The sequence below is a fragment of the Ambystoma mexicanum genome, chromosome 9 (genome assembly GCF_040938575.1).
Source record: "Ambystoma mexicanum isolate Mex_15411 chromosome 9, UKY_AmexF1_1, whole genome shotgun sequence".
Classification (NCBI taxonomy): Eukaryota; Metazoa; Chordata; class Amphibia; order Caudata; family Ambystomatidae; genus Ambystoma; species Ambystoma mexicanum.
In genome coordinates this window covers 1,067,242,504-1,067,270,199 of record NC_090931.1, presented here as the reverse complement: position 1 = coordinate 1,067,270,199, position 27,696 = coordinate 1,067,242,504, and the positions used below count along the sequence as shown (strand labels likewise).

General features: G+C 48.0%; 1 protein-coding gene across 16 annotated transcripts in view; it reads right to left on the bottom strand.

Moving 5' to 3' along the window:
• BAZ2B (bromodomain adjacent to zinc finger domain 2B) overlaps positions 1 to 27,696 on the bottom strand; it is a 2,602,315-nt gene that overhangs the window by 371,987 nt on the left and 2,202,632 nt on the right. For all 16 annotated transcript variants that reach the window (XM_069616356.1, XM_069616365.1, XM_069616369.1 and 13 more), the window contains one exon: positions 17,651 to 17,808. In XM_069616356.1, the coding sequence (XP_069472457.1) occupies positions 17,651 to 17,808 (158 nt within the window). The remainder of the gene's footprint in view (positions 1 to 17,650; positions 17,809 to 27,696) is intronic.

Here is a 27,696-nt window from a genome sequence, read left to right as displayed (position 1 = left end):
TGGACAGGGCTGGGGATCTGGTACCGCCCTGCTTCCTGATGTAGAACATGGTGGTGGTGTTGTCGGTGAAGATCCTCACCACCTTGCCCTTGAGGGATCGGAAGAAAGGACCTGAGGGCACAACCACTGCACGGAGCTCCAGGACATTGATTTGGAGGGACTTCTCCGTCGGAAGCCAAAGGCCTCTCGCGTGCAGATTTTCGGTGTGCGCTCCCCACCCTTCCAGGGAGGCATCCGTGGTCACTGTCTTCTGGTGGCCCGGGGTCTGGAATTCCATGCCCGCCGTCAGATGCGCGCGGGTGCCCCACCACCGGATCGCTCGTCGGAAGCTCTCGTCGATTGTGATCCTGTCCTCGAAGCTGCCCATCGTCTGGATCCAGCGAGCGTCCAGGAACTCCTGTAACGGGCGCATCCGAAGCCTGCACAGGCGGATGAGATAAATGCAAGAAGATATCATTCCGAGGAGGGATTTGATGGACCTCACCCTGGCCGCATCCGCAAACAGCATCCGCTGCACCTTGCCCAAGATGGCCCTCGTCCTTTCCTCCGACGGAGAGGCCAGAAGCGCCACTGTGTCAAGTTTCGCTCCCAGAAACAGTGCGTCTTGCGCGGGCACTAGGTGGGACTTGGCGTAGTTTATGGAGAACCCCAGGTCCGTGAGTAGTTGGGCGGTCCTCGCCGTGTGTTCCGCGGCAAGCTCCCTTGTCTTTGCTCGGATGAGCCAGTCGTCCAGGTAGGGGTAGACCTGGATCCCCTCCAGGCGCAGCCGCACCGCCATCGGTGCGAGGCACTTGGTGAACACCCTGGGTGCCGACCTCAATCCGAAGGGAAGGGCTCTGAACTGATGAGATGACTCTGCGTCCCATCGTGTCCAATTTCTTTCCCTCGAAGTCCGGGGGGAGGTTGACGTAGAGGCCAAAGCCCCCCCGCTTTCTTCCTGGCCGCCACAGAGACGACCGAGTCCGGGGTCGGCTGTGCCCGAAGGCACAAGGGGGCCACGTACGGGACCCGGTACTTCTTCTCGTACCGATCCCTTCTCGCAGGCGTTGTGGATGGGTTCTTGAGGAGGGCGAGACCCTCATCCCAGATATCGTCCAGTAGAGGTACAGCGAGGACCGTCTTCCTCTTGGTCTCGCGCCGTTGATAAAGGAAACCTTCCTTCTTCTTTTCTTCCGGGCAGAGCTGGAGAAGCTCGGATGCCCTGGTGATCATGGCATGAAACTCTCCAATCTCGTTGGGCGGGGAAGCCCGGGGAGGAGGTGACGACGGAAGATCCTTGTCGTAAACCTCGTCGTCTGTACCCGTCGCGGCTGTGTCCATCCCATGGGTCGTGGACGGGGAGGAGGGCTGAGCAGGGCGCAATAGTTGAAAAGGAGGTGGAGGATGAATCCTCCTTCTTTTAGGAGGAGGGCTCCCAGAAGGGCCTGGCTCCGGGTCCCCCGTCGGGAGTGGTTCCTCCATTGGTGGTAACGGCAATCTCGTCCTTATCTCCGAGCATAAGGACTGTATAGCCAACAAAATGGCCGCCGAGTTGTCTTGCGGCGCTGGCTGAGGGGATTCCGACGGACGGTCAGGAGCCTCGTCGGCACCCTCGACGTTCTCGTCGTCTCCTACGTCGGGGTCCCTCCCGATGGGCTGGTCGTCTTCCACGCCAATGCCGTGGCTTAAGACTTCGATCAGCTCCTCTTCAGAGGTTGAGGCCGAATCCACGACGACCTCCTGCCCCCCCTTTTTCTTCTCCGTCGGAGGTTTCACGGGGGTCCTGTCGATGGGCTTGAAAGAGGACTCCCTCCGCGGTGGCAGGGAGACTCTGGGCCCCGAGGTCGCCTCCACTGGTGTAGCCTCCACAGGCTGAGCCAGGGCCGCCGCGACTGTCTCGATAGAGGCCTTGACAGGGTGGATCAAGGCTTTCACCACCTTAGGTGCGCTCACTGCCTTCTCCTTGGAGGGAGGGTCACCGCCTCGCTCCCCCTCCGATGGGGCCTTCGAGTTCGACCGGGGTCTCTCCAGGAGCTTCGCCGGGTGCTCGGCCTTCCTCTTACCCGAGCCAGAGCGTTGGCTCATGGTTGATGGTGCTGGGGTGGATGCGCCCTGCCTGGCAACCGTAGAGCCCGACCGTTCGGCGCTCCCGGTGCCAGCGGACTCGCAGTGCTGGGCCTTCTGTTGGGCCCCCGTCACGGGGCACCCTCAAAGGTCTTAGAAGACCGCTCGGACTACTACTTCTTTTTCTCGCCTGACGGGCTCTTCCCTTCCAGCCAGTTGGCGAGACGCAGGTGGCGGTCCTTCATGGTCCGCTCCGACATATTGCCGCAAAACGCACAGTCCTTCTCCACGTGCGTCTTGTCCTCATGCAGGCAGTAGAGGCAAAGGGAGTGTTCGTCCTCCTTAAAGACATTCTGAATCTGGCATCCAGGGCAGACCCTGAACAGCTTTCCGGGCGTGGAGCTTCCCTTCTCCTGGGCCATGTCCGAGATGGGCCTGAGAAACTTCTGGAGTCCTCTAAAAGCGTGGCTCGATGAAATCTTCACCCTTGAGGGGCGTAGAAGAATCCGACACGGGTCCCCGTTGATCAGATAAAGAAACGGTGGAGCTTGAGGCTCTTTTCACCGAAAAAAGAGAGAATTTTCCTATGAAAAAGCGCGAAAACGCACTAAAGCTCGAGAGCAATAGCACGAGGATCCCAACACTTGAACGTGCGGTAAAAATCTGAAGATGGCTGCCAGAGGCGGGGCTTAGGGAGATGGCAGTCATTGGCTGTGGTCAGTATGACACAGAGATCAGTGATTGGTTACTACTACGAAAGACAGATCAGAAACGAAACTGATACTGATTTTTCTTTACCGAGGATTCCCAGCCTGACGACGGGGAATATTCATGAGCATGTGAATCCATGCCAGACCCCATGCTGGAGAATGTATGCCTTCTGAGGCTTGTGGATCTGCTTAGACTCACATGCTTTGCACAGATTAGCAAGCAGTGCCAGAAGAAGGTGGTGGGTTGTTTGAAGGTAGAGCGGCAGGTTTTACCGCTGCTTGACCCACCTGTGCGTCACCTCTTGATTGTGTATCTAAACAGTAGTGTTGTGTGAAGGTATGCATGGAACTCCAAATGGCAGCTTTGCAAATGGCATCTAAGGGAACATTTGGAAAGAAAGCTATATTAGCTCCTGTGCCGTGTGTTTGGTTCTATTAGCAAAAGAATAGCAACGTTGGATGCATTTGACAAACCATTTAGAGATAGGATCGCTTGCTCTCCCTGCAGCTAGAGACACAAAAAGAAGTCTGATTGAGTGGTTTAGTTTTTTGAAGGTAATACATGACAGTCCTGACATCTAAGGTATGTAGGCTTTTCTCTGCTGCATTATTTGCATTTTGGAAGAAAGCAGAACGTTCTATGGATTAGTTTACATGGAACTTAGAGATGATATTTTGAGAAAAGCGTGGATGTGTGCCTAGTCTTTGTGAATAACGACAAAATGATCTTGTACTAAAAGGGCTTGAAGTTCACTTAATCTCCTTAACTATGTAATGGCCACCAGGAATACAACTTTATATGTTAGATATTTAAGACTGGATTTGTGCATTGGCTCAAAGATAGCCCCCATGAGCTTAGTGAGCACAACATTCAAGCCCCAGCCGGAAGGTGGATTAGCAATTGGAGGGTATGACCTTTTAACACAGTCCATAAACATTTTAACTACAGGCACTTTCCACCAAGAATCTTTACTCTTAGATGTGGTGTAGGCATGAAGGAATTGAAGACTAAGCTAGCGTCTAAAAGATATAGTAAATAATGTACTATATGTAAAGGTAAACAGTCAAGAGGGTTGATGTTACGTGCTTTACACCACAAGAGAAAGTGTTTCCACCTGTTGAAATAACAGTGTCTTGTGTTAGATCTGTGTAATTCCTTTAGAATGTCCATACACTGTTGGACTAGGTCTAAGTGACCAAACTCTATTACCTCAGAAGCAAGGCTGCTAAGGTCAATGTCGAGGGCATGGGTGGTGTGAAGACTGGAGGGGGGTATCTGTACTCCTGCTCTCTATATAGCAGAGTAGAGGCACAGAGAACCCCAGCCAAGATTCTCTATTTGGTATCGTGGAAGAGCAATCAAGGCTTAAGCTCTCAGCAGGTGATGCGGGCTGGTTCTCAAGTACAGTGTAGTGCCCAAGCACCCACAAAGGAATGTCCACACACTATGTTAGTGAAAACGCAGTCTTTATATAAATAAGGTTCACGTTATATACACAATCACAATAGCACACTTTGTACTCTGGCAATACTATAAAGGCAAATATATACTGGTCTACGTGGTATCACTCTTATCTATCGATTCCTTTGAAATGCATCAACTGCTAACAGTTCAAAAATGGCATACGAATCAGATTATAAAATGAATCAACGTTAGACACAGAAAGAAAGCAAGATAAATCAAGCAATGGCAGAACAGTCCTCCGTCTACCTAGAGACAATTCTATGCAAGAATCCCCCCACTTGGGCAACCTGTAAATAAAGCGTATTTGACAAGCCCAGTCCAATTATGCTTAATATAATCTCAATTCCTTCCAAAGGTTCTACGACCCCAAAGTACCTTGTTTCGTAGAATTCTTCAGTGAGTCGTCGACGGGCCGTTCTTGAGTGCACTCCCTTTAAGGCAGGAGCCACGGGTCGTCGAGAGTCGGTGAAGAAAAAGGGTTAACACTGTCGGTGCGGCAGCAGCTTCGGTTCTTGCAGTGCTCGATGACGATCGGTCGAAAACATCCTGCAAGCTGAGGCGTGCAGTGCACCTCGACGGCAAGTGTTAGTTGCTGCAAAGAGTCAAAGAACTTTGGGCCAGCAAGGGTGTCGGGTCGTCAGCATCTCTGTGGTCTTCGGGTGGCGGGAAAACCCACCAGCGGATAATCCTTGTTCGTCGGCGGCCTTGACTTTCTGAGGCAGGATGAAAGCGGTCGACGGTGATGAGCAAGGGAGTCCTTGGCTCAAAGTGTTCTTTGGCAAAGGAGCACTGCGGCTCCGGTCAGTGACGGCGGTCATCGACGGTGATGGACTTCAATGTCTGGGCGCTTCGCTTTGTGATTCCGCGGCGGTCCCCGTCTCCGGTCGGTAGCCTTTCGAGGACTAACTTCTAGGGCGCTTCGGCGAAGGTAAGCTGGTGCACGATGGTCCCTCGTAGCTCGGAAAGAAGTCTCCTCTTGGATCAGTTCCTTGATGGCACAGCAGCTTTCAGATTAGCGAAGGACAGCAGCAGCAATTCCTCTTCTTCCAGTGGGCCTCAAGGTTAAGCATCAAGTATCAGATAACTGTTTGGTCTCTTATTCACTCTGCTGGGTCACACTCAGGCAACCAATCATTCAAAAGGGCATTCATGCAGGCAGGCAGCCAATCAGGCTCACAGCGCATTCAGGCCATTCTCCTCCCTCCAGACACGCAGAACAAGGAATGTGTATTGGGACAAGTACCCAGCCATTCAGCACGCCACACTGCATTCATACCAGTTTCGGGCAGGGCTGTCTCAGTCTTTGTGTCACATACCAGAAATCAGACACCTATAACAAGAAGTGTATATTGGTCACACACTCCATTCACCCAGGTCCCACCCCAAGGGCGTACCCACAACATACAGTCACTGGGAAGGCTCCAGCCAATCTGGCCTGGACTTCCCCACAATACCATATATGGAACTTCCACCCAACAATCAGTCAGGGGGAAGGGACAGAGTCAGGGCTTCCCGGGACTTCGGGAAAACAAGGTAACAGGCAATAGAAAGCAAGAGACCACAGGTGCCATCTTGTCTCGTATCAGGAATCAACTGATTCCAATGGCAGGGACTGGGTATCCTAAAATGGAGGATAATCAGAGCACCTGTTAAAGTCAGCATGGAGCTGCCACCAGCCCATACCCTGCTCTGTGGGCCGCCAAACACAGGTGCCCAAAACATATACTAGGGGTACTGGGTTGTACCCCCACCCATGGGTGCCATCAGGGTATACCAAAGGTCTGTACACCAAACCAAAAAGAGGAAGAGCTGCACTGCCAGGAGTCCCGCATGGACTCCTGGGCAGAAAATAACACAGGAAATACACAATAAAGGAATAAAGGACAAGCATTCGGAGGGCCTGTCCCTCCGATGCATTTCCACCATCACAGTCGCCCCCAACACATAGTCTTCCCTACTAGCTGTTGTTTGTAGTCTTGTAGAGCTTTGAAGAGACTGCTAGCAGTTCTAGAAGGTTGATATGCTTTTTGTTTAAAACTTGTATCCACACCCTGTGCGCAGTGTGTTGGAAAAAATGAGCTCCCCTCCCTGATAGCGATGCGTCTGTCGTGAGAGTGGGGTGTTCGATGGCTTGCCCTTTAAAAGGTTCTCCTTTGTCCACCACTGCAGGGATAGAACAAGAGGCTGTGTGAGAAACCAGAAGGTGTCTCACCCGCTAGTCCCCGGGGATCTGTGATCTAGTTCCTGGGGGTGGACCAGCGCAGGAGGATCACCTGGATGAGGGGTCCTCGGGGAGTAGAAGTGGGACACCCGACGGGTGAGACCCGGTACCCCTTCCTTCCCTATAATACCTTTTCCCCAACCTACCCCATAGGATATTTATAAGTTCTAACCCCCCCTTTTCCAACACAAACACTTTCCTACACTGTGACAGACAGCGGATTAACAACCGAGCCGTTTACCTGACATGTCCCAACAGAAGAGTTAGGCAGAGTCAGGCAATTGATAAAAACTACGCACATCTGACGGCCCGTTCCCTTCCCCAAAGGGATAAAAGGTGGAGCATGAAAGCACACTTCGAGCAAAGGCCGAACGCACAAGGAAGCAGCTATTCCGGACCGGCAGTTCAGATGGAGGAGAAAGGCAGAGAGACCTGGAGGGACGACTAGGAGGGAACTGCCCTTGCCCTTTTCACCTCAGACACACGAAGCCTCCGAAAAGGAACTCATAAGACTGAGAAGTCCAGCTGGCGTGTGGTGTGACAGGTGTCAAGGGCACACAGGGCCCTCCCGCGCGGATAGTCAAAGCCGGGAGAAGCGCTTTCCACTGTGGTGACGTCCTTGACTCCCGAGACAAGAGATTCTAACAGTTCAGCACAGCCGGTGAGTCGGAGAAACAGATAGTGAAACCGAACTGTGCTGGGTCCAAGGTTGCAGGAGTTAACCTTGTTGAACAAAGAACTTGTGTAATTGAACTTTAAAGAAACCCTAGTAAAAGGTTCAGAAGCAGAGTGGTCAGGCGTGGCAGGGGCGCTCATTCGAAGGACTCTGACTAAAGCCTTTTTGGAGTTGTGTTTTTTTTTAAACTACGAAGACCAAGAAGCCTAGTGTAAAGTGTCAAAGTGGTCCTACGAAGGTCAAGCAAAATCCCTCGTACACTCGAAAGTCTTTGACACATGGGAGAAAACTGATTCAACTGTGAAACTGGCAAATGTGAACCTGACAGAGGGATTACTGGGAATTAAGGGTAATCAGTAATATACCCATGAACATTGTGAGCACAAATGTGAACCCGGCTGAGGGATGTCCACAATGGACAGTTGGTGAAAAGGACATTGAGAATAGTGATACTTAAAGGCCATAGTGAACCTGATTGAGGGAGGCTAACCTTGTAAGAAGGATCTGAGGCCGGCAGAGGGGTATCCAAGAGGCGATGAAAAGTCAACTAACGTGAAAAGTTTGCCAACAGTACTTTTGTTTGTTTATTGTTTTTGGCACAGCTGGCCATCTAAGGCAATACACTTTTGCAGCAAAGGGTCTTGGCCCCAGAAGGTCCTGGCATCATAGAAAGGAACTGTGCTGGTGAGGCCCAGGAGTGTGCTGTGCTCAAAGGTCCTGCCTTATCCCGTGCTAAACACTTGAGGAAGGGAGACCCAACCATATCATCCTGACTTATCATTTGATGAACACTTCTTTCTTTTCTTGAGAACATTATCCTACACTATTTTGTAACTTAGTTGTAAGGATTGGCAATAGTTTATTTTTAGTATAGGCCTTTTTTGTTTGACAAGATGCCAGTAGGACTGCTTTCTTATGATTTGATTGTCGTAGCTTTCTCCCACCTTAGATTTAGGTTTAGATTAGGCATTTTTCTCACCCATTATACATTGCAATAAACACCCTTGAACTGTGATCACTTGTGTCTGTCTTCACTGTTGCCACCATGAGTTCCTTACAGCTAAGAAACCAGCACTAGATCATCCCAAATACTGCTTGCTTGATATGATATGTTATTTGTAACGCGCTTATACACAAGTGTTTCAAGGCACAATGAGGCAGGCAGGGGGGAACAAAGGGGAGACAGACAACGATCCTACTAGGCCAGGTGTCATTCAGATCGCGCAAGTGCAAGGGAGGGGGAAGGGAAAATTGCAAGGGGGAAGGGAGAGACTTACGACCATTGTTTCGTTAACCACTCTTGCATTGGACACATGCACACCCGGGCATGTGGTACAAGGTAAATGCAGGAGGCCATCATTCCTAGAAGGCACTTGGCCTTTTGCACAGTTACACGACGACCGACTATGTACTGAGGGATTTGAAAAAGCATGTTTTGCACTCTCTCGTTAGAGGGGAAGACTAGGCTGTCTTCTGTTCGAATTGATGCCCCTATAAGGTACAAGTTACTTACATGTAATTCCTGTTCTCCAGCATGAGTCTGGCATGGATTCACATGCTCATGAATATTCCCTGTCATCAGGCTGGGAATCCTCAGTAAAAAATGAAAGCAGTTTCGATTTAGCCTGAAAACTTAATTTCTCCTCTAAACCAATCACTGTCCTTTGGGTCATACTACTCCCATACAATCACAGCCGTCTCCCTAAGCTCCCTCCCCTGGTGGCCATCTTCATATTTGGTATAGCACATAAAGTGGCAGCATGAAACGAGAACAGGCACAGAGGGGAAGGAGGGAGGGTTTGCAGGTGAATCCATGGCAAACCCATGCTGGAGAATAAGTAACTCGGTCCTTCTCCAGCATGGAGTCTGGCATGGATTCACATGCTCATGAATAAAGAACACACATCAGTACATATAAACAACCACAGGAGGTGGCAAGGCTCAACAGAAGTAAAACACTTACCCCTGGAACAAACTCACCTCAAGATAACAGGTTGCGTATCACTGCTTGGCCAACCCAGGACTCCTCCCTGGAATCTGTCGACGTTGTAGACCCTCGTGAAGATGTGCATGGGCCTCCACATAGCAACCTTACAGATACCAAGCAGGGGAGCAGCAGAGAGAAATGCTGTTGTTGCTGTGATAGCTCTGGTGGCATGGGCTCTTGGATGGCCTAGTATAGGTCTATTAGCCTAACCATGACAGTGCATGATGCAGCCAGAGAGTCACCTGGATATGGAAGTCATAGACGGGGCCTTCCAGTGATTCACAGGTCCAAAATTAAAAAAAGTTGAGATGTCTACCGGAAATCCTTTGTTCGTGCCACATAAAACTTTAAGGCGCGAGCAACATCCAGCAAATGCAACATTCTTTCTGCCAGCGTGGAAGTGTTCAGGAAGAAGACTGGAAGAACCAAAGACTTGTTGAGGTGGATCTAAAGGAACCTTCGGCATAAAGGTGGGTCCACAGCACCACTCTCGTAGCATGGAAGGACAAATATAGCTGCTTGCAAGAGAGCGCCTGGATCTCCCCGACCAGCCTGGCTGAGGTTATCGCCACGAGGAAAGCTGTCTTCCACGAGAGAAACTTCAGTGGGGCCTAATGCAATGGTTCAAATTTTGGCACTATGAGCTTTGTCAAGACCACGCTAAGCTCCCAAGCTGAAGCAGGAGCCTTCGATGGTGGCAAAGTCCTGAAGAGGGCTTTGAGGAACTCTTTGACGAGCCTGGGCAACCACAGGGATGGCTTACCAGGCGCCCTGATATAACGGGGTATGGCAGCCAGGTGCACCTTGATAGAAAGTAGGTACAGAAGGAGATGCAGAGCTGTGACACTCAGTAATCTTCTGAGCCCTGCACTACACTGAGAAGTGTTTGCATTTATGGCCATAGCACGCCAACATAGAGGAAGCCCTGGCTTTGGCTAAGATTTTCTTACAGTTCGATGGCAGGGAATAATGGCCAAACTCTAGGGCTGCAGGAGCCAGGCTGTGAGGCTCAGCAACGCTGGGTTGTGGTGCAGAATTGCCCCGTCTTCTCTGGAGAGAAGTTTGGGAAGTGGAGGCAGCTGGATAGACGGAGCCACTGACAGATGGAGCAGGTCCATGTACCAGATATGTTGAGGCCACGCCGGAGTGATGAGTATCATCGTGCAATGGCACTGTCTGAGCGTGTTGATCACTCTTAGCAGGAGCGGGATCGGAGGGAATGCGTTCAGGAGAGTCTCTCTCACATAAACAAAAAGGCATCCACAGGCTCCTTGGCTGAGGGAACCTGCTGACGACCCGGCACTCGGAGTTGGCCACTGTTGCAAAGAGGTTGATCTGGGGTTAACCCACTCGTGGAAGAGAAGAGACACTTAATCCTGATTAAATTCCCATTTGTGGCAAGAATGCAGCTCACTGCTGAGCGAGTCTGCTATGGCGGTCTTGGTGCCTGCCAGGTGAAACGGGACAAGGAACATGTCCTGAAGAATGGCCCAGCGCCACAGGCCCTGGGCTTCCAGGGAGAGCGCCAGGGAGCATGTCCCACCCTGTTTCCGGATGTAGAACATGGTAGTGGTGTTGTCCATGAAGATTCACACCACCTTCCCCTTCAGCAACAGCAGGAATGATTTTAGGGCCCAGAGGACTGCCCAGAGGTCTAGAACATTGATGTGAAGGTCCTTTTCTCTGAAAGCCAGAGGCCACTGGAATGCAACTGTCCAGTTCAGGCCCCACACCCCTCCAGGGAGGCATCCGTGGTGACCATCTCCTGGTATGGTGGGATCTGAAACTATTGTAGAGATTGATGGAACTCCTGGTTGAGGATGATCTTGACTGTCCACCTGCCTGAGATTTGCAGCCACCAGGCATCCAGAAACTCCTGCGAGGCCTCATCTGTAGCCTGCAAAAAGGGACAAGGTGGATGCAGGAGGACATCATGCCCAACAGCGACTTGATGGCTCACACTGTTGTGTATTGCAAATACGACAGGCGCTTCACCTTCGCCAGGATGGCAGTCATCCTCTTCTAAGAAGGGGTTGTCAGGCAAGCGACCATGTTGGGATGGTCGCCCAGAAAAGAAGCATTGTGCGATGGCTCCACACAGGATTTCGTACAATTGATGGAGAATCCGAGATGGGCCAGCAGACGAATGGTCTCTGCTGTGTGCTGGTTTGCCATCGCATGAGAGCTGGAGCGGATGAGCCAATCATCTAGCTAAGGGTAGATGTGGATGCCCTTGAGACGAAAATGCGCCACCACCGGAGACAAGTACTTCATGAACACCCTTGGGGCTGATTTCAGGATGAAGAGCAGAGCCTTGAACTGATTGTGCTGTCCCTGTACCATGAACCGCAGGAAATTCTAATGCTTTCAGTGGATGGGGATGTGAAAGTAGCTGTCCTGCAGATCCAGCGCTGCCAGGAAGTCTCCTTCCCCCAGTTGGCCGAGCATGTGCTGCAACGTGACTATTCAGAACTTCTGGTACTTCAAGTACTTGTTGAGGTGTCTTAAGTCTAGGATTGGCCGCCACCCTCCTTACTTCATCTGTACCAGAAATTATTTGGAGTAAACTCCGGAAGCACCAGAGGCGCTGGGATCTATCGCCCCCTTTCTTAATATGGCCTGAATCTCCTGCAGCTGCTGTGCTATAAGTATTTCTTGACAAGCCACAGGAGGAATTCAAGGACACCTGTGTTGGAACTCCAAGGAGTGTCCTCGACGAAGAACGTCCAGCACGCATTTGTCCATGGTGACAGTCTTCCACTCGATGTCAGAATTCGCTAGTCGGCTGCACACCGGAATGTGCAAGTGGGAGCAGCAATCCACAGCCGGTTCAGGCCTGCGTGGGCATCTGCGTCCTGGCCTGCGTGCAACGACGATGGTGTTCTCAACTGCTGCAGGCCTGCAAGCAGCCTCTGTAGGCCTCCTGAGTCGTGGAGCGGGAGGGCTGCTGATAGGGGGTGTTATACCCCTTCGAGGACCTGCCAGACTTCCCTCTTGAAGATCGAAAGGACGACCACCTTCGCTGTTGTAATGTTTCCAGTGAGTGTGCCGTCTCTGTGTCCATCGTCTGGAGAGCTTTGTCCACGTTCTTGCCAAAAAGGCTGTCCCCATCAAAGGGCATGTCTACCACCTTGGAATGGACATCCAACCTGAAGTTGGTGGCTTTCAGCCAACCCTGTCATTGAAGGGACACCCAGTTGCCCATCTGGCAGAAACCAGTATCCGCGACGTCCAAAGCAACTGTGATGGCATGGTCCGACGACACCTCATCCACCTGAACAGGGCCAGGGCATCAACCCTCTTGTCCTCCGGCAGGAATTCCAAAATAGATCTGAGCTTATACCACAGCTCCCTGTCTTAGCGATATAAGATCTGGCCAGGGCATTAGCGGCCTTGATGGCAGAGGTTGCGGTGTAAATGATGCATTTATCCATTGCATCCAGTTTCTTCACTGCTTAGTCAGGAAGCACCATGGGCGAAGACTATGGATTTGCTGAGAGCTTCCTGGAAGCAGTAGAGACCACAGAATCGGGAGAAGGCTGTGACCTCAAGCACCTGGGGTCCAAGTTCAGAAACACGTACTTCTTTTCCAGCCTATCTCTCTTGGGAGGTGCAGTACTCGGCATCTTCATTAAGGCCAAACCTTCCTCCCAGGCATCATCCAGCAGAGGAATGGACATGACTGTCTTCTGCCTGGACTCCTGGCGTTGGAAGAGTAGCCCCTCCCTCCTTCGTCTCCTCTGGCACCAAATTGAAGAGGGTAGTGGTCCTCAATATCATGGCGTGAAAGCAACCAACCTCATCCGGTGGTGAAGCCCTGGTGGGCTCGTCGGCACCCAGCGGCTTTCCGTCTGCTGGCAAAAAGTCATCGGACTCGTCGATATGAGTCACCATAGTATCCAAATCCGTACCTGTGCCTGTGTGCTCCTTAACTACAGGTGTCAACGCCCGATGCAGAGGCGGTGGGGGTGTCGGTTGATGCCTCAGGCCAGTCCGATCCTTAGACTTAAGCCTTTGCCTGGATGCGCCCCTGATCTGTAGCCTTGCGGGACTCTGGGCTTGAGCCGGCGCAGGTGCAGCAGGCAGCCTAGGCAGCCTTTGCTGTATGTCCAATACCAGCATGTGCAGTGTCGTAAAGATGTCCAATGATATGTCCCTGGGTACCGGCTGAGGGGTAGAAGGAACAGCTGGCAACGGCTACGGGTTGCAGCGCCTCCTTGAGCTAGATGGCAATAAGTGTTCATCCCGTGGAGACTCCTCTATAGTCGTGGTCTGAGTATTGGCCCTCGGGCAAGTTGTCATTGTCAGATCTAGTGTAGCTGTGGATGTGTTTGGGCCCAGTTACCGTGCACTTGAGAACAGTAATGAGTCTTGCATTTGTGTTTTACAGTTGTTAGTTAAGTTTTAATGTTTTTTTTCCTCATGTATTTATTGTATGGTTTAGCTCCGAATTTGTACTTTTCACACATTACAACACAATAACACACAAAGATTAAAACAAATATTATATCAATGAAATGCACTTAGAAATTCTCAGTAAACACAGACTGGGGTTCTGACACATTTAAAATCCAACAGTTTCCAAAAAATCTAAAACCTTTAGCAGTAAGGGCATTTCATTTGTATTTAAAATCCTGCACCAGAGCTCCTCCTCCCAACCTGACTCCTCAATGATTATCTTCTTGTTCCTTCACATTTGAGCAAGGGCTGGGCACAATAAGCAAAGATGTTTAGACCTTGTTTAGGCAAAAGCGACATAAACGAGAGCCCCTTGGGAAATTCCCCCTCCTACCCAGAACCTCCACTGCTAGTTTTAATCTCAGGATGTTTCTCCTGAATTCCCTAGATGGATGCTTCTTTAGAAATGCAGACACCACATAAAAGGGTCATTAAAACAATGATGCACCATTACCTCAGACCTTTGTTCAATCCAAACCTATCTGTAGAATTTCATTTTAGTTCTATTCGGAGTGCCCATCAACTCCTCAGATGACGAGTCAATTTTTAACAAAGATTTGGTACACTGTGAAATCCACTGATTCAAAACCCTACAAGAGCCGTTGGACCACATACCATTCAGGTGTACAAAGAAGGAGGCAGCAGGTGGACCCAAAATGTTAGTGAACACTTGTAACTTCCCCCACTCAATAAAGCTTTGGAGCAGGAGTTTTCCCAGTTCGTGCAATATTCCAACCAAAGGCACAGAATTAGGGAGGCCAAAAACCTTCAACAGTAGGGCCTCCAATCTAGACCAAGGGATACAAGTTTCCTGTACTTGTGCGCCAAAAATGAAGTGAGGCATGATTTTTTTGCTTATCAAGGGGAGAGCGGAAAACCTCCCAAGCTTATGATCAAACTGCCTCAGCTGTGCCACTGCTGCAACACATTTTGCTTTCATATCGTTACAGGGACCCAGCTTCCCTGGAGGCGTAGATCATGGAGCCCAGATACTTAAAGTGATTCAGCACTTCAACATTCTGCCCATTCAGGGACCATCTAACATTTTTCCATTTAGAGCTGCCTACATTCAATACCAACATTTTAGATTTAGCTGAATTAATTGACATGTCAAGGTTTCTCAGAAAAGCCAGAATACTCTCCAGCGCTCACTGAAGGCCTAGCTGTGTCATATCCAAAATAACCATGTTATCCTCATAGTTTAGATATTGGACTTTAACTCGACCCAGTATCGGCGGATTCATCCTTGCCTTTTCCCAGCATTGCACCATACCTCTGATATAATAATTAAAAAGCAAAGGGGCAAGGGCACATCCCTAGCAAAGACCTCTAAATATGCAGCTTCTGTCCCAGCCGGCCATCCTGAAAATAAAGACCGTTAAAATGCTGAACCCAAACTTTCTCCAGGATGGCTTGTGCTCAAAACCTCTTGGTTTGATAATTTTTAAAAATGCACTGCATGTGTTCCCAATTATGCAGGCCAGCATTTTTTTCAGCCTCCTTTATACCCCTCAGAAATGTGTAACCCCACAACGAGTTCTGATACTCCCTTTTCACAGTGGCAATAGACTTATTCTCATTACCCTGGGTTCCTAATCGAAATACTTTTTAGTGCAACACTCAGTTGTTTTTTACGGTCCTGCACCTCAGCATCAAATGTATGAGGGTGATTGCCCCATCACTTAACTCCCTGACACAGTAATTTGCTGATACAAAGACACCCAGCAAGGCAATCACTGTATGACAAAAAAACCCGGGAGACACCACAGCGCTATTGTTGTTTAGAAAAAGCGATGCCATACGTTCCTCAAAAGCCAAAGCAATCTTGCGTGACCATTTGACCACACATTTTCTTGGGTCTATTTCCACCATAAGACCTGATGAGCTATGTGCCCCTACAATTAAACCTGGGATGTAACTAACCACCATAGAATGATCACTAACTTTAGAGTAATTAATCTGCAAAGACGTTCCCTTCCCACATAGATCACGGGACACAAAGACATAATCTAATGTGGAACATGAACGATAATTGCACCATGTAAGACGCCGGTAGTGCTGGTACTGCATTTAGACGCCCAATCGGGATCGAGCCTGCTATCAGAGCAGAGCCTGCTATCAGAGCAGAGCCCCTCTGGGAGATCCCCATTACTTGAGCCTTGTGGCCCCTCCGCGGTGGGACCAGGAGGTTCCAAGGACCCCTTAGCTGGTTGGCCGCGAGATCCTGGAGCCCCAGGGCCGTTGCTGGTCCTAGGACCTGGAACACCCCTGCCGCTTGGATGCTTCCCAAGGAAGGAGTCGCCCTTGTGGGGTGCAGAGGAGAACAGGACACCTATCTTTGGCCTGGTCTTCTTCCTGATGTACTCCTTGAGGTTATCCTGTGATGACCTTGAGCACAGCTCCCTCCACCATGGCCAAGCGGTTCTTCAACGAACGCGGGGTGAGCGTGTCGCACCCTGAGCAGCCGTGGTCTGGGTCAAGGGATCGGAGGCAGGGCACGTGTGGATCCAACGTGGGGAAGGAACCCTCGGAGGCTGGACTCCTGCTGAATCGTGCTGCCGTCGACATGCGCCGGGGAGGAGCATGGCACCAGAGGACAGAGTACTTTTAACTCTGAAGAATTGACTATGGGGAAATACAAAGGAAGAAATATGTGCAGATTTACAAGGCTTTAGGCCTCGCCCAGGGGCGCTAGTGAAATCGGTCTGCTCCTGTTGATGCGGAAAAAAGGACTGAGTAGTGGCGCCGTTGGGCGGAGGCAGGTGAGCGCAGGCTCACGGGGCCGCGCCCCAGCATGCATCTAAATTTAATGGGGAAGACCATTTTTTTCTGGTGAAAAAGGTTCTGTTTCCCGTCCCTAGCAAGGGACGCACATACAGTAGGGAGGAAAGGCAAGTATGTGTAGTTTACCTGCAGTAGCAAGTATGCTGGGGCTCAGGTTCCTGTCTTTGCCCGTGAGTAGGCCCTTGGTTGGGCAGATCGGGTGGGAGGGTAACCACAGTCTCGGTTAGTTATATCATATCATGTCAGGATGGACTGGCCCATGCTGGGTGTTGGGCCTGTGATTGTGATCTGGGTGGTTTGAACATGCGGGTGCTCAGCTGGCTAGTTGTGAGAATTCTGGGTGAGAGCCAAAGATTCACTGCCCGGTTGCGGATCCATGAAGGTGTTTCTGGATTTGGGCATGTGTGTGCTATATCAGGTGCAGAGGTATCCTTGGCCAGATAGTTTTTTGTGAGTGGTATGGCAAGGTGTGTCTGGGGCCATGCCTTGTTTTATCATTGTTCTCTGCTGTTACAGAATACTGGCAATACCGGACTGTGGTGTCTGAGCATGTTGTATGTGCATCATGTCAGACAAGTACAAAATTAATAAAATATTATCATGGGTGCACCGCAGTAATTGTTAGATGGCAACTTGCCGTTGTCTGTGGAACTTGGGAGTCCCCACGGTCAGGATTGGTGATTTTGGATTTTTAGGGGGTGAGTGCTTTGTGATGGTTTCTCCCATGTGGCGCAGTTGTTGAGCTGTTTTAGTACTAATTGCCGTTATCAATGGAGGTTCAGAGTCCCCCATGGTCCGGTTGGTGAGTTTTGGGGGGGGGGGGGGGGGGGCATGGGAGTCTAATGGGAATTTCACTGTGATGTGTAGCGTACCCGTGAGCGAGGCAGCTAGATTAAAACAAAACAAAAAACACAAGTCATTGCAGGCAAGCAAGCCTAGGGGGCCAGCTATGTCCATGGGTTCTCTGTCCAAGTCGGGTCAGACCTGTCTTACCCTGGGTTCTTGGATGGTCTCCTTTCGGTGTCCTGGTGGGTAGTGACGGTCGCTAGGTGTGGGGATTATATGCAAGCACTTCCCAATACGGGAGGCAGATGCTATTCCCCTGAGCATGCGCGTACAGTGCAGAAGTCATTGTGACTTGGCACTGTACCCATTATGCGTGTGCTGTCTAGTGTCGTGTGAATTCCTCAATATTTATTTTACATTCTAATGGAAACGTTTTGAAAAAAACTGTTTTATGTCACTAGCAAAAAATGTAAAATATACATATGGTATTATGAAATGAGCTTAAGCTTATTCAGGTTACCTTCATTTGCAAACTAGCAGATGCAACTCTCCGTTCCAGGTCTTCCACTTGCTGAAGTAAAGCAATATCAATCTCCATTGCCTGATCCTCAACTGACCAGTTCTTCAAAATATCACAAGTAATGTGGTTGCCTTCATTCTCATTTATTTCAATGATATCTGCACAGGATGTGAAAAGGATATTGAAACTTTACTTTTCTTAAGCATCACACTAAACTGAATAACAACTGAATAATCAGCGAAACCAGTAAACAGTTTACAACAAAACAATAACAGGAGTTACAAAACATTTGAAGCACAGGAGGACTATACAGCTGGAAAGCAGGTAATAATAATGTGCATGAGGTGCAGGGCATAAAGGTTAGTAATTGTCCAACATAATCGTAAGCAGTTTCTTCTTTGGTAGTTGCATCAATAACAATGGGGTCCGTAGTTTGCAGTAAGCATAGGTGAAAGGCTACCCAGACATCCCTACAGTGTTGGGTGTTGTCCCCTCATAGTCACTGCACCAAAGTGGGTCCATGAACCACCTAGTGAATGACTATGTAAATGTGTAAATTTGTCAGTCCATGCCACGAGTATACAGTGCCTTGTCAACAATAGTGCTAGACCCAAAAATGCCTTTTATAATAGTAACAAAGGTTTGTAATAAACCGAATGTCCAAATAAAAATAAAAAATGCCTTTGCAACTTTGGATACATCCTGCCAGAAAACAGAGCAGGGATTGTGGCTTCAACGCTAGACCTGTGATACTGTTCAACCTAAGACAGAATACAGAACTTAACCACACTGCAAACATGAAATAAACAAGCACTGACATCACCACATCCTGGGCAAGAGTAACTGTCAATGTGATTTATACTCTGTAATTTGGCTGGGGTAAGGGCACTTAACTTGGATCCATTTTAGGGGTACTTCAGAGACACTTTCTTTTTATACAACCATATCTACACCCACATATTAAACCCGAGGAGAACCAAACACCACAGGTCCCTTTGTGAGCCAGTTCTCAGGCCCGCCATAATCTTCTCATATAGCAATGAAACTAACTTCTTGCATCCCCTGGCATTTACAAGGTGTTTCAGTATTGGCGTGGCCAGTGGCTCGGCAGGGTGCTCCTTACCCCATTTAGCAGTGTTCTCCCTGACCCCATAGTATTGCAATAACTGGGTGAATCTGCCATAAACATGTGCAACACAGGTCTCTCGGGTCACAAACCTGCCTTCTGGCTATTTTTTTTTTTTTTACAGAGGTTCAGATTACTTGGTGCTGTCCAGTTCTTCTCAAAACCTTTATCTAGGGTAGTGGCCACCTTCATCATTTTCCACATATTATTCTCTGACATAGGACTTTATCACACCCTCATTTCCTTATGTATCTTGTCCATGCTAGTAATTCATATTTCACTAGACGAAACTTGCAACCTTCTACTGCCTTTCCTGATACAACACATGAGCTTAATGGGAGAGGCTAGAAGCTGGCTCTTTCAGTCCCTACGTGCAGCAGCAAGCTAAGCTGGGAGCCCAATACACACCCACATTGTGTGCAGCTCCAAGTCCACACTGTGAATAATGTTCTGTGAGAGTGTCCCAGGTCGGGCATACCAAAAAGGAACTGATATTACTGTTGTTAAGTTATTAAGTTGTTCATCCCAGGCAATTCCAGAAATTTTTAAAGAAATAGAGCAGATTAGTTATAGGCAATTCCCTTGCAGTTCTGAGAACGCGGACATACAGATGGTATTTGTTAGATTACTCACTCTGTGACTGCCAAGGGTCGAATGATAATCGCCAATAATGAAAAAAGGTTGGATTTGCCATTCTCTACCTTGAGAAGTGGGTAAATTAAACCACATCTGTGTCACAGGCATCAGACTTTTTCACCGGTTTTTAATATATAGCAGAATGTCATCTGCGTATAGAGAAATATTTTCAATTTCACATCATAAGTCATCTTTGAGCGGTATGCATGCTGATGCATTCTGTGAAGGGTAGATAGAGGGCATAATTGGATGAAGAATGTGGGCACCCATGCTTTGTAGCAAGCACAAAAGTAAAGGTTATTGATATGCTTACATCAGTACATATTGTTGGGCTTTAGAGTCTGAGTATAGCAGCCATATACCTCGTATAAAATAGTCCCCCAGACAGAACTTTCACAAAGTAGCAAAGAGGAAATCCCACCAAACAGAATCAAATGCCTTTCCAACATCAAGGATTCTGCTGCCTGGGTTACTCTGGGAGAGAATGGCAAAAAGTCTTAAGTTTAAAACATGCATGTCCCAGTCCAAAAACCCATTATGGCTTGGGAAAATCAGGTAGGATATATGTTGTCAAAGTCTATTAGCAAAGGTAAATATTTGTGAATTGACATTTGTGTTTACACTGAAGTGTACGCTTTAGCAGTAATGTGACAGGGTATCTCTGATTAATGGTGGACGAAAGCCCAGCTCCAGCGCTTCATACCATACCTCAGGAAGCTTAATTGCCAGCACCGGGTCAAACTTCTTGTTAAACTCAAAGGTTATGCCATCAAAGTCACAGGCTTTTGCCGAGGGTAAGTCATAGATTGCTCCGAGTATCTCTTAGGTAGTAACTGGGACAACAAGCTCTGCCACAGTAGTGTCACAAAAGAATCTTAAGATAATCTCTGCAACTAATAAAATACAATTTCAGCTCAGGAAGAATGTGAAAGGCTTGATAAAACTTGCGTAAAATGACAATATATCCTGAAAATGAGTACTAGCCACCAGCCTGGCCCAGGATTGGTCTGATGGTGACCCGGAGACCTTATTTAGCTGTGGCAAACAAGCCAGGCCAAGGTGCAACCAAGTTTGCACACCTTCATTACATCTTCTCACTATGGCCAGTCTCTTGATGAATCTGATCTCCCAATGAACCGGCTGAACACTGCTAGCTTGTTGCTTATATTATGAAGGTGAACCTGCCTATTGTTCTCAGCAAACTTATTTTCAGGTGGCGAAGGGAAGAGTCTAAGGTAGAGTCTTTCATTAATGGACATCAAGAAAAAACACGCAGTTGCAGGCTCTACTTATGCACACCCAAAGGAGTCCCACAGTGTAGAATGAAGGGGAACAGAACCCAATTTTACCTGGGCCCCAACCTCACTCTTGAACGCCTGGTCCATGAAAGATGAGGATTTTAAACCCCCAAGAGGACGTTTAGTTTGGAACTGGCAAGATTCAATTCTATAAGTAGGAAGGGTCAGTGGGAAGGGGTCAGGGAAATAATGTAGAATTAGACTATCGGAGAGGCATGAGGCCTACACAGCGGGGACCAGAGTCACGTCGATAAAAGATTGCACGACACGTTCAAGGAGAATAGTGGGAAAATGTTTTATTAACTGTATGAATAACAGACCATGAATCAATCAAATTTAAAAAAAGGAAAGTGTCCCTGTTGCCACGTGTCCTGCAGATGCCAGTGCTCTAGGCTTAGTACCAGATGTATCATAAGACACACCAATGGTCGTATTAAAATCCCCTGCCCAAAAGATGTCTGTACTCAAGAAAATCCAATATTTGTCAGTTGTTACGTCATAGAACCCTGGGTTGTCTAGATGTACATATGTGTTAATCTGAGTGATCCTGCAATCTTGAATAAATCCAGACACTATGTTATTTTACTTGGCATTTGTATAGCGCCTTATGTATCATTGGTATGACCTCAAAGCGCTGGTAGGTTGAACGCCCTCGGGAACTGTAGTTCAAGTCAGTAGAGAGAGAGAGAGAGTGTCGTATGGTGCATGGGCGCACTAGATATGTGTGCAGCTGGTGTGGTTGTTGCATGATAGCTGCTTCTTAGCGATAGGTGTGGTGCTGAGGAAATCAGTTGGATGTGTTCAGTCTGGAGGGTGGACACCCAGACTGAGTTGTGGCTGCGTTAGGCCTGAGGAGACGCCTAAGCTAGCCGGAATGTGCTCAGCTAGCTGTGTTTTATTAGGGTGTTGAGGTGTTCATGGGGTCATGTTAGTGTGAGAACAGCTAGACCGAATGTGTCATAGTATAGCTGTGTTCTAGTTGAATGATGGTGTATAGGAGAGAGTAAGCGTAGTAGTGTGATATGGTGAATCAGTAAAGCGCCTGCGACCAAGACACTTTTTAGATTCAACTTTAGGGCACACTCAATGGTGTTGGGAATATCTCCAAAGTTCAACTCTAGCACTGGGACGCTAATGGGGCATACTTTCTAGATTCAACTTTAGCACAGTGACGCTATTAGGCATACTTTCTAGATTAAAATTTAACACAGTGACGCTATTAGGCACCCTTTCTAAGTTCAGTGACACTATTAGGCATGCTTTGTAGATTCAGCTTTAGCACAGTGATGCTATTAGGCATACTTTCTAGATTCAGCTTTAACACAGTGACGCTATTAGGCTTACTTTCTAGATTCATTAGGCTTACTTTCTAGATTCAATTTTAACACAGTAACGCTATTAGGCACTCTTTCTAAGTTCAACTTCAACACAGACGCTATTAGGCATACTTTCCAAGATCAACTTTAACACAGTGACGCTATTAGGCATACTTTCTAGATTCAACTTTAACACAGTGACGCTATTAGGCACCCTTTCTAAGTTCAACTTTAACACAGACGCTATTAGGCATACTTTCCAAGATCAACTTTAACACAGTGACGCTATTAGGCATACTTTCCAAGTTCAACTTTAATACAGAGACGCTGACGCTATTAGGCACCCTTTCTAAGTTCAACTTTAACACAGTGACGCTATTAGGCATAGTTTCTAGATTCAAATTTACCACAGTTATGCTATTAGGCATACTTTCTAAGTTTAAATTTAACACAGTGACGCTATTAGGCATACTTTCTAGATTCAACTTTAACCCAGTGACGCTAGTAGGCATAGTTTCTAGATTCAAATTTACCACAGTGATGCTATTAAGCATACTTTCCAAGTTCAACTTTAACAAAGAGACGCTATTAGGCATAGTTTCTATAGTTCAACTTTAACACAGCGACGCTATTAGGCACCCTAAGTTCTACTTTAACACAGTGACGCTATTAGGCATAGTTTCTAGATTCAAAGTTATCACAGTGACGCTATTAGGCATTGTATTTTATCACAGGTTATATTTATAAAGATGTTATGTGCTTGTCAAACTGGTTAATCACAAATAAATGCTTCTGTTGTGCTGACAGCAGTTATTAGGAAATTAAACTTTGGGTTCAAGGGTACCAACTTTTGATTTTCACAACAGGGGCAGAAATACCCCCACTTCCACCATGAATACAAGTGAACAGCCCAACCCATCTCCTAGCTAAACACATTTTAGAGCACTTGTTTTATTTTAAGAAATTGTAAAATGTCATATGATTAACAACCAGTTTTGACTATATCACATCTCAGCAACAAACTCTCAACCATCTGAACTAACATGGTAGCATTCTACAGTAGAGTGTGTCCATGGATCCTTTAATGTTCTAAAAATCACTGCATTACCAACAGTATTTTGGGTGCACCACTGCCATAGAACTGAGTTAAGGGTGGAATTGGTGCACAGTTTTGAGTTTGGAAAGAAGCATCAATAAAGAAATTGTACAATTTTTAAACTATTATTTTAAACATTACCTTTGAGCGGAGCCCAACTGCCAGCTTCGCCTCTCTGGTACTCCACCCCCTCCTCCAAACTTCACCCCCATCCCATCCCTTGTGGGATCCCATATTGTGTATAGGCGCAATATAAATAAAGTACCATATCAAACCATCATATCCCCTTTGATTTTTCCATTTCCACCACTGCTTGTTTAATATCAGAAAATGGCTGTAACATCTGTAGCATGCACTGTGGGCATCATTCTTGCTCTTTTCATACTCTTCTTACAAAAACAATGTTACTTCATCAGCTCATTTCATGCACACTCAGCATTTCAGCAGGGTGAAATATTTCCTGTTATTTCGCCCTGTTAGTCGATTATATCATTATTTAGAAGATAGCAACACAACCTTATCATGAATCCCTCTTGATAATACATGCCCACTCAAGTCTGAAAGAAAAGGGACTTACGTAGAAGGTGTGACGGGGTCAGGGATGTGACCCTGTCAAGCGGGAGCACGGGTCCCTCCCAGCCTGGAGTAGGCAGTGACATTTGTAAGGAAAGCAGAGGTTTGCTTCCACAAGAATAATCCAAGATCCATTCCTCAATCGGAGACAGGGAATGGTGTTTCGCAGTGGCAAACCGAAATTGATGGTGAGAGTTGCCAATTGCGAACCTCAGGTATTTCCTGTGTTTGAGATGGATTGGCACATGGAAATAAGCATCCTGAAGGTCTGGAGATACGATCCAGTCCTGAAGCTGGAGGGCCTGAAGGATCTGAGAGAGAGTTACCATCTTGAACTTGTCCTTCCTGAGGAATTTGTTCAATTCTCATAAGTCCAAGATAGGTCTCAGTCCTCCGTTCTTCTTTGGTATCAAGAAGTAGGGGGAATACCAACCCTTGTTCCTCTCCGCTACAGGTACCGGTTCTATGGCACCTTTCACCAGCAGGTCTAGAATCTCCTGCAAAAGGAGCAGATCTGGAAACTTCAAAGAGTTGTTCCCCGGTGGATGACACTGAGGGGTGCGTAGAAAAGGCAGACAGTAACCTTGGGCAACTGGCTCCAATGCCCAAGCATCTGACGTAATAGCCTGCCATTCCGTCAGATGTTGAGTTAACTTGCCCCCTACTGGTGTCTTTTGAGGAGAGTCCTCAGAGTGATTTAGAGGCGGCTGATGCAGATGCCGAGGGTAAAGAGGCACCTGCTGCTGCGGCTTTTGTACTTTTAACCCTTCCACCTTGGGTGAATTCCTTTTGGCCTCTTTGAGCCGGATATCCTCTGCCTTTTCCAAATGTGGAATAAAAACGAAAGGACCTACCTCTCCAAGAGGTTCCTGATGGGCGATAGGGAGTTTGACGGATTGCAGCTCCAAGGGATTTTGCTGCTGCCTTGGATGTTTGTAACTTCTCTAGGCTGTCATCAGCCTTCTTACCAAATAAAGAAGAGCCGTGGGGCATATTCAAAAGTCTGGCCTGTACATCTGTAGCAAAACCAGACTTTCGCAACCACGCAAATCTGCGGATTGTAGTACTTGCTGCCATGGCCCTGCTGATACTGTCAGCAGAATCAATGCCAGTTTGAAGGGATTCGCACATTGCGTCTTTACCATCTTTAATGATGTTCAGAAAAGCTTCCCTTTCTTCTCCTTCCGGGAGGCAGTCAGTCGCTGATGAAGCACACTCCCAAAGCGTATGGCTGAATCTTGCGAGTGTACAAGTAGCATTAATGGATTTAAGTGCCATGCTAAACGCAGAAAAGACCTTTTTTGACATAGCGTCAAATCTCTTATCATCCCTGTCTTGTGGAACAGTAGGTTATGCAGATCTACTGTTCGATGAAGTTGCTGCTTCAACAACCAGACTCTCTGGAGTTGGATGTTTGGACAAATATTCAGGGTCAGAAGCAGATACCCTATATTTGACAGATATTTTTTTGTTAACTGCCGGGATAACCTCAGGAGTTTCCCAGTTGGTCGATATTTTCCTCTGTAATGCAGTATGGAATGGAACCACAGGATCTTCCTGTGGGCCTTTAATTAAGATGTCTGTAAGATCATCTTGTTGAAAAGCAGGTGAAGGTGTAGACCAACCCATGAATTCTATTATTCTGGCCATTAAAGTTCTATAAGGGGTCTCAGCATGTTCCCCTGGGTCTGGTTAGGCAATTCTACTTCTGGGGGAAGTATCCAACCCACTTGCATCATGCAAGGACTCTTGAAGGTCCTTCAACCTATTTTCTTCAGAGATAAATTCCTCTGGTACAGGTGTTGTAGTTCTCTGCAATCCAAAAGGTCTTTCCTGATCAGAATCCTCACCTTCTTCATTAATAGAGGACAAGGTTCTGAAATAATCTGACCTTAGAAAAGGCTTAAAACCCATGTCTAAAGCAGAAGGGGCCAAGCTTGTAGTAACCGGTTGACAAAACGTTAACGTTGTCGACGCGGAAGTCAAAGGCTTGGAAGAAACCGAAAAAGGCGTGGAAAAGGTATGAAGCAACCTCGAAGAACTCGAGAGGATCAGAATCCTACTCGGAGTCGTCCAGGTTATCGACGACATTCTCGACGTCATGGTGGAAGCCTTCGGTATGACTACTGACTGTGAGATAGTGACAGCCGTAGGTTTCTCCTTTATCGGCGTCGAGGACGGCATCGATTCGACATATCTATGCGTCGATGGGCCCTTCGATAATGGCGTCGATGACGCAGATTTATGAGTTGAAGGGGCCTTCGACGAAGGCGTCGATGACGCAGTCTTACTGCCTTTGCTCGAGGGTTTGTGACGCTCTGGAGCAGTTTCTTTCGCCGGGTCCAATGACTCGCAGCGTTTCGATTTTTCGGGTCTTTCACACAGGGTATCACCTTTAGCCATCTCCGAGGGGGTCAAGGCTGCTTTCTCAAAGACGCTACGCATCTTTTTACGGAATTCCTCCCACTTAGCTGGAGAGCTGTGTTTTGTGGGGCAGGTGACCGTTTCCGGGGAAAGAGAAGACGACGAAGAAGAGGGAGATCTTCGACGCCTCTTTTTTGAATGTTTGGATCTCGAAGAGTGATGGGAACTGCTTCGAGACCTCGAACGAGAATGTTTCCTGTGACGGCGAGGAGACGAATGTCTCGACTCTGCAGAGGAAACTTTCGAAGGAGTAGAAGTTTTTACAGTCTTACCTCTTTCTAGCTTCCCCTTACGCTCCTTCAAGGCTTTCGCCGTCATGGACATGCAGTCCTCGCATTCTGAACAATGGTGCTCCGATCCCAGGCACCACAAACAGATCCTGTGAGGATCCGTCAACGACATTTTCTTTCCACAATCTCGACACTTTTTGAAGCTGGACCGTGGGGTCGACGGTTCAGATGAGGAAGCCATCGAAAAGAGTAAGATATACTCGAGGAATACGTAGAATCTACTTGATTAACGAACTGAGCAACACGATACCACGAAGCACGGAAAAACGGAACTGAGCAACGGACGCTGCGCAAGTCTATTTATACACATGATGACGTCGGCGCCGATACGGAGGCTGTCGAGGGACACCAACGCGCAGCACCCTCTACTGAAACATTTTTCCGAGACCAGCAAGCTGGAAGTGCATCTATCAAGATAAGGAATACGTCGGAGGACACAATCCCTTAGAAACTGACAAAGACAAGGACGAGTGTTATTTGATCCTAAGAGGTCACCTAGACCACACTGAAGTGTGTATCGTTAATTCATATTTCCCAAATCATAACATCCCATCTCAGGTCCGCACATTGGGCCTCATTACGACCCTGCCGGTCCGGAAAGAACGGTGGCGGTAAAACCGCTGCCACCGTTTTCTCCGGACCGGCTCATTCAGAGTCCTACAGGCGGGAGGTGTCACTCCCGCTAGGTCTGACCTGGCGGGTTTAACACCCCTCGCCTGCAGGCGGACATGGAACACCGGCTCTGTCATAGACTGAACCGGTGTTTCCATGGTCCCCATCCCCATCCACGGGAATGGGGACTTACAGAATTCCGCCCCTGGAATTCCCGGGTCACCGGGGTCGTAATGCCCCGGTGATTCCAGGAATGACAGAGGCGGAATGGTAATACAGGTCAAGCGGTAACCTGCCGGTTTTTCTGGCTTGGTCACCGCCGGCCTCGTAATGAGGCCCACTGTCTGCTCGGGTTACTTCTTGACATGAGTGTTTTTTCCTCTGGGTTGGTGACTTCAATTGTGTCAGTAACATTGTGCTTGACAGATACCCCTGCCCCCCGGGGAGGCCCACCATAAGCAACCGTGGCTCTGAACATTGCACTAACCAACTTAGATTTAGTTGACGTCTGGAGGGAACTACATCCAGAGGTCAAGGGTTACGCCTTTTACTCCTCTCCCCATAATTTACACAACAGAATTGACTATCTTTTCATTGGTCTGTGGGAAATGGCTGACATCTGTAATGCTGAGCATGTGGGCAGTTCGATATCTGACCATTCCCCCTTGGTGATCA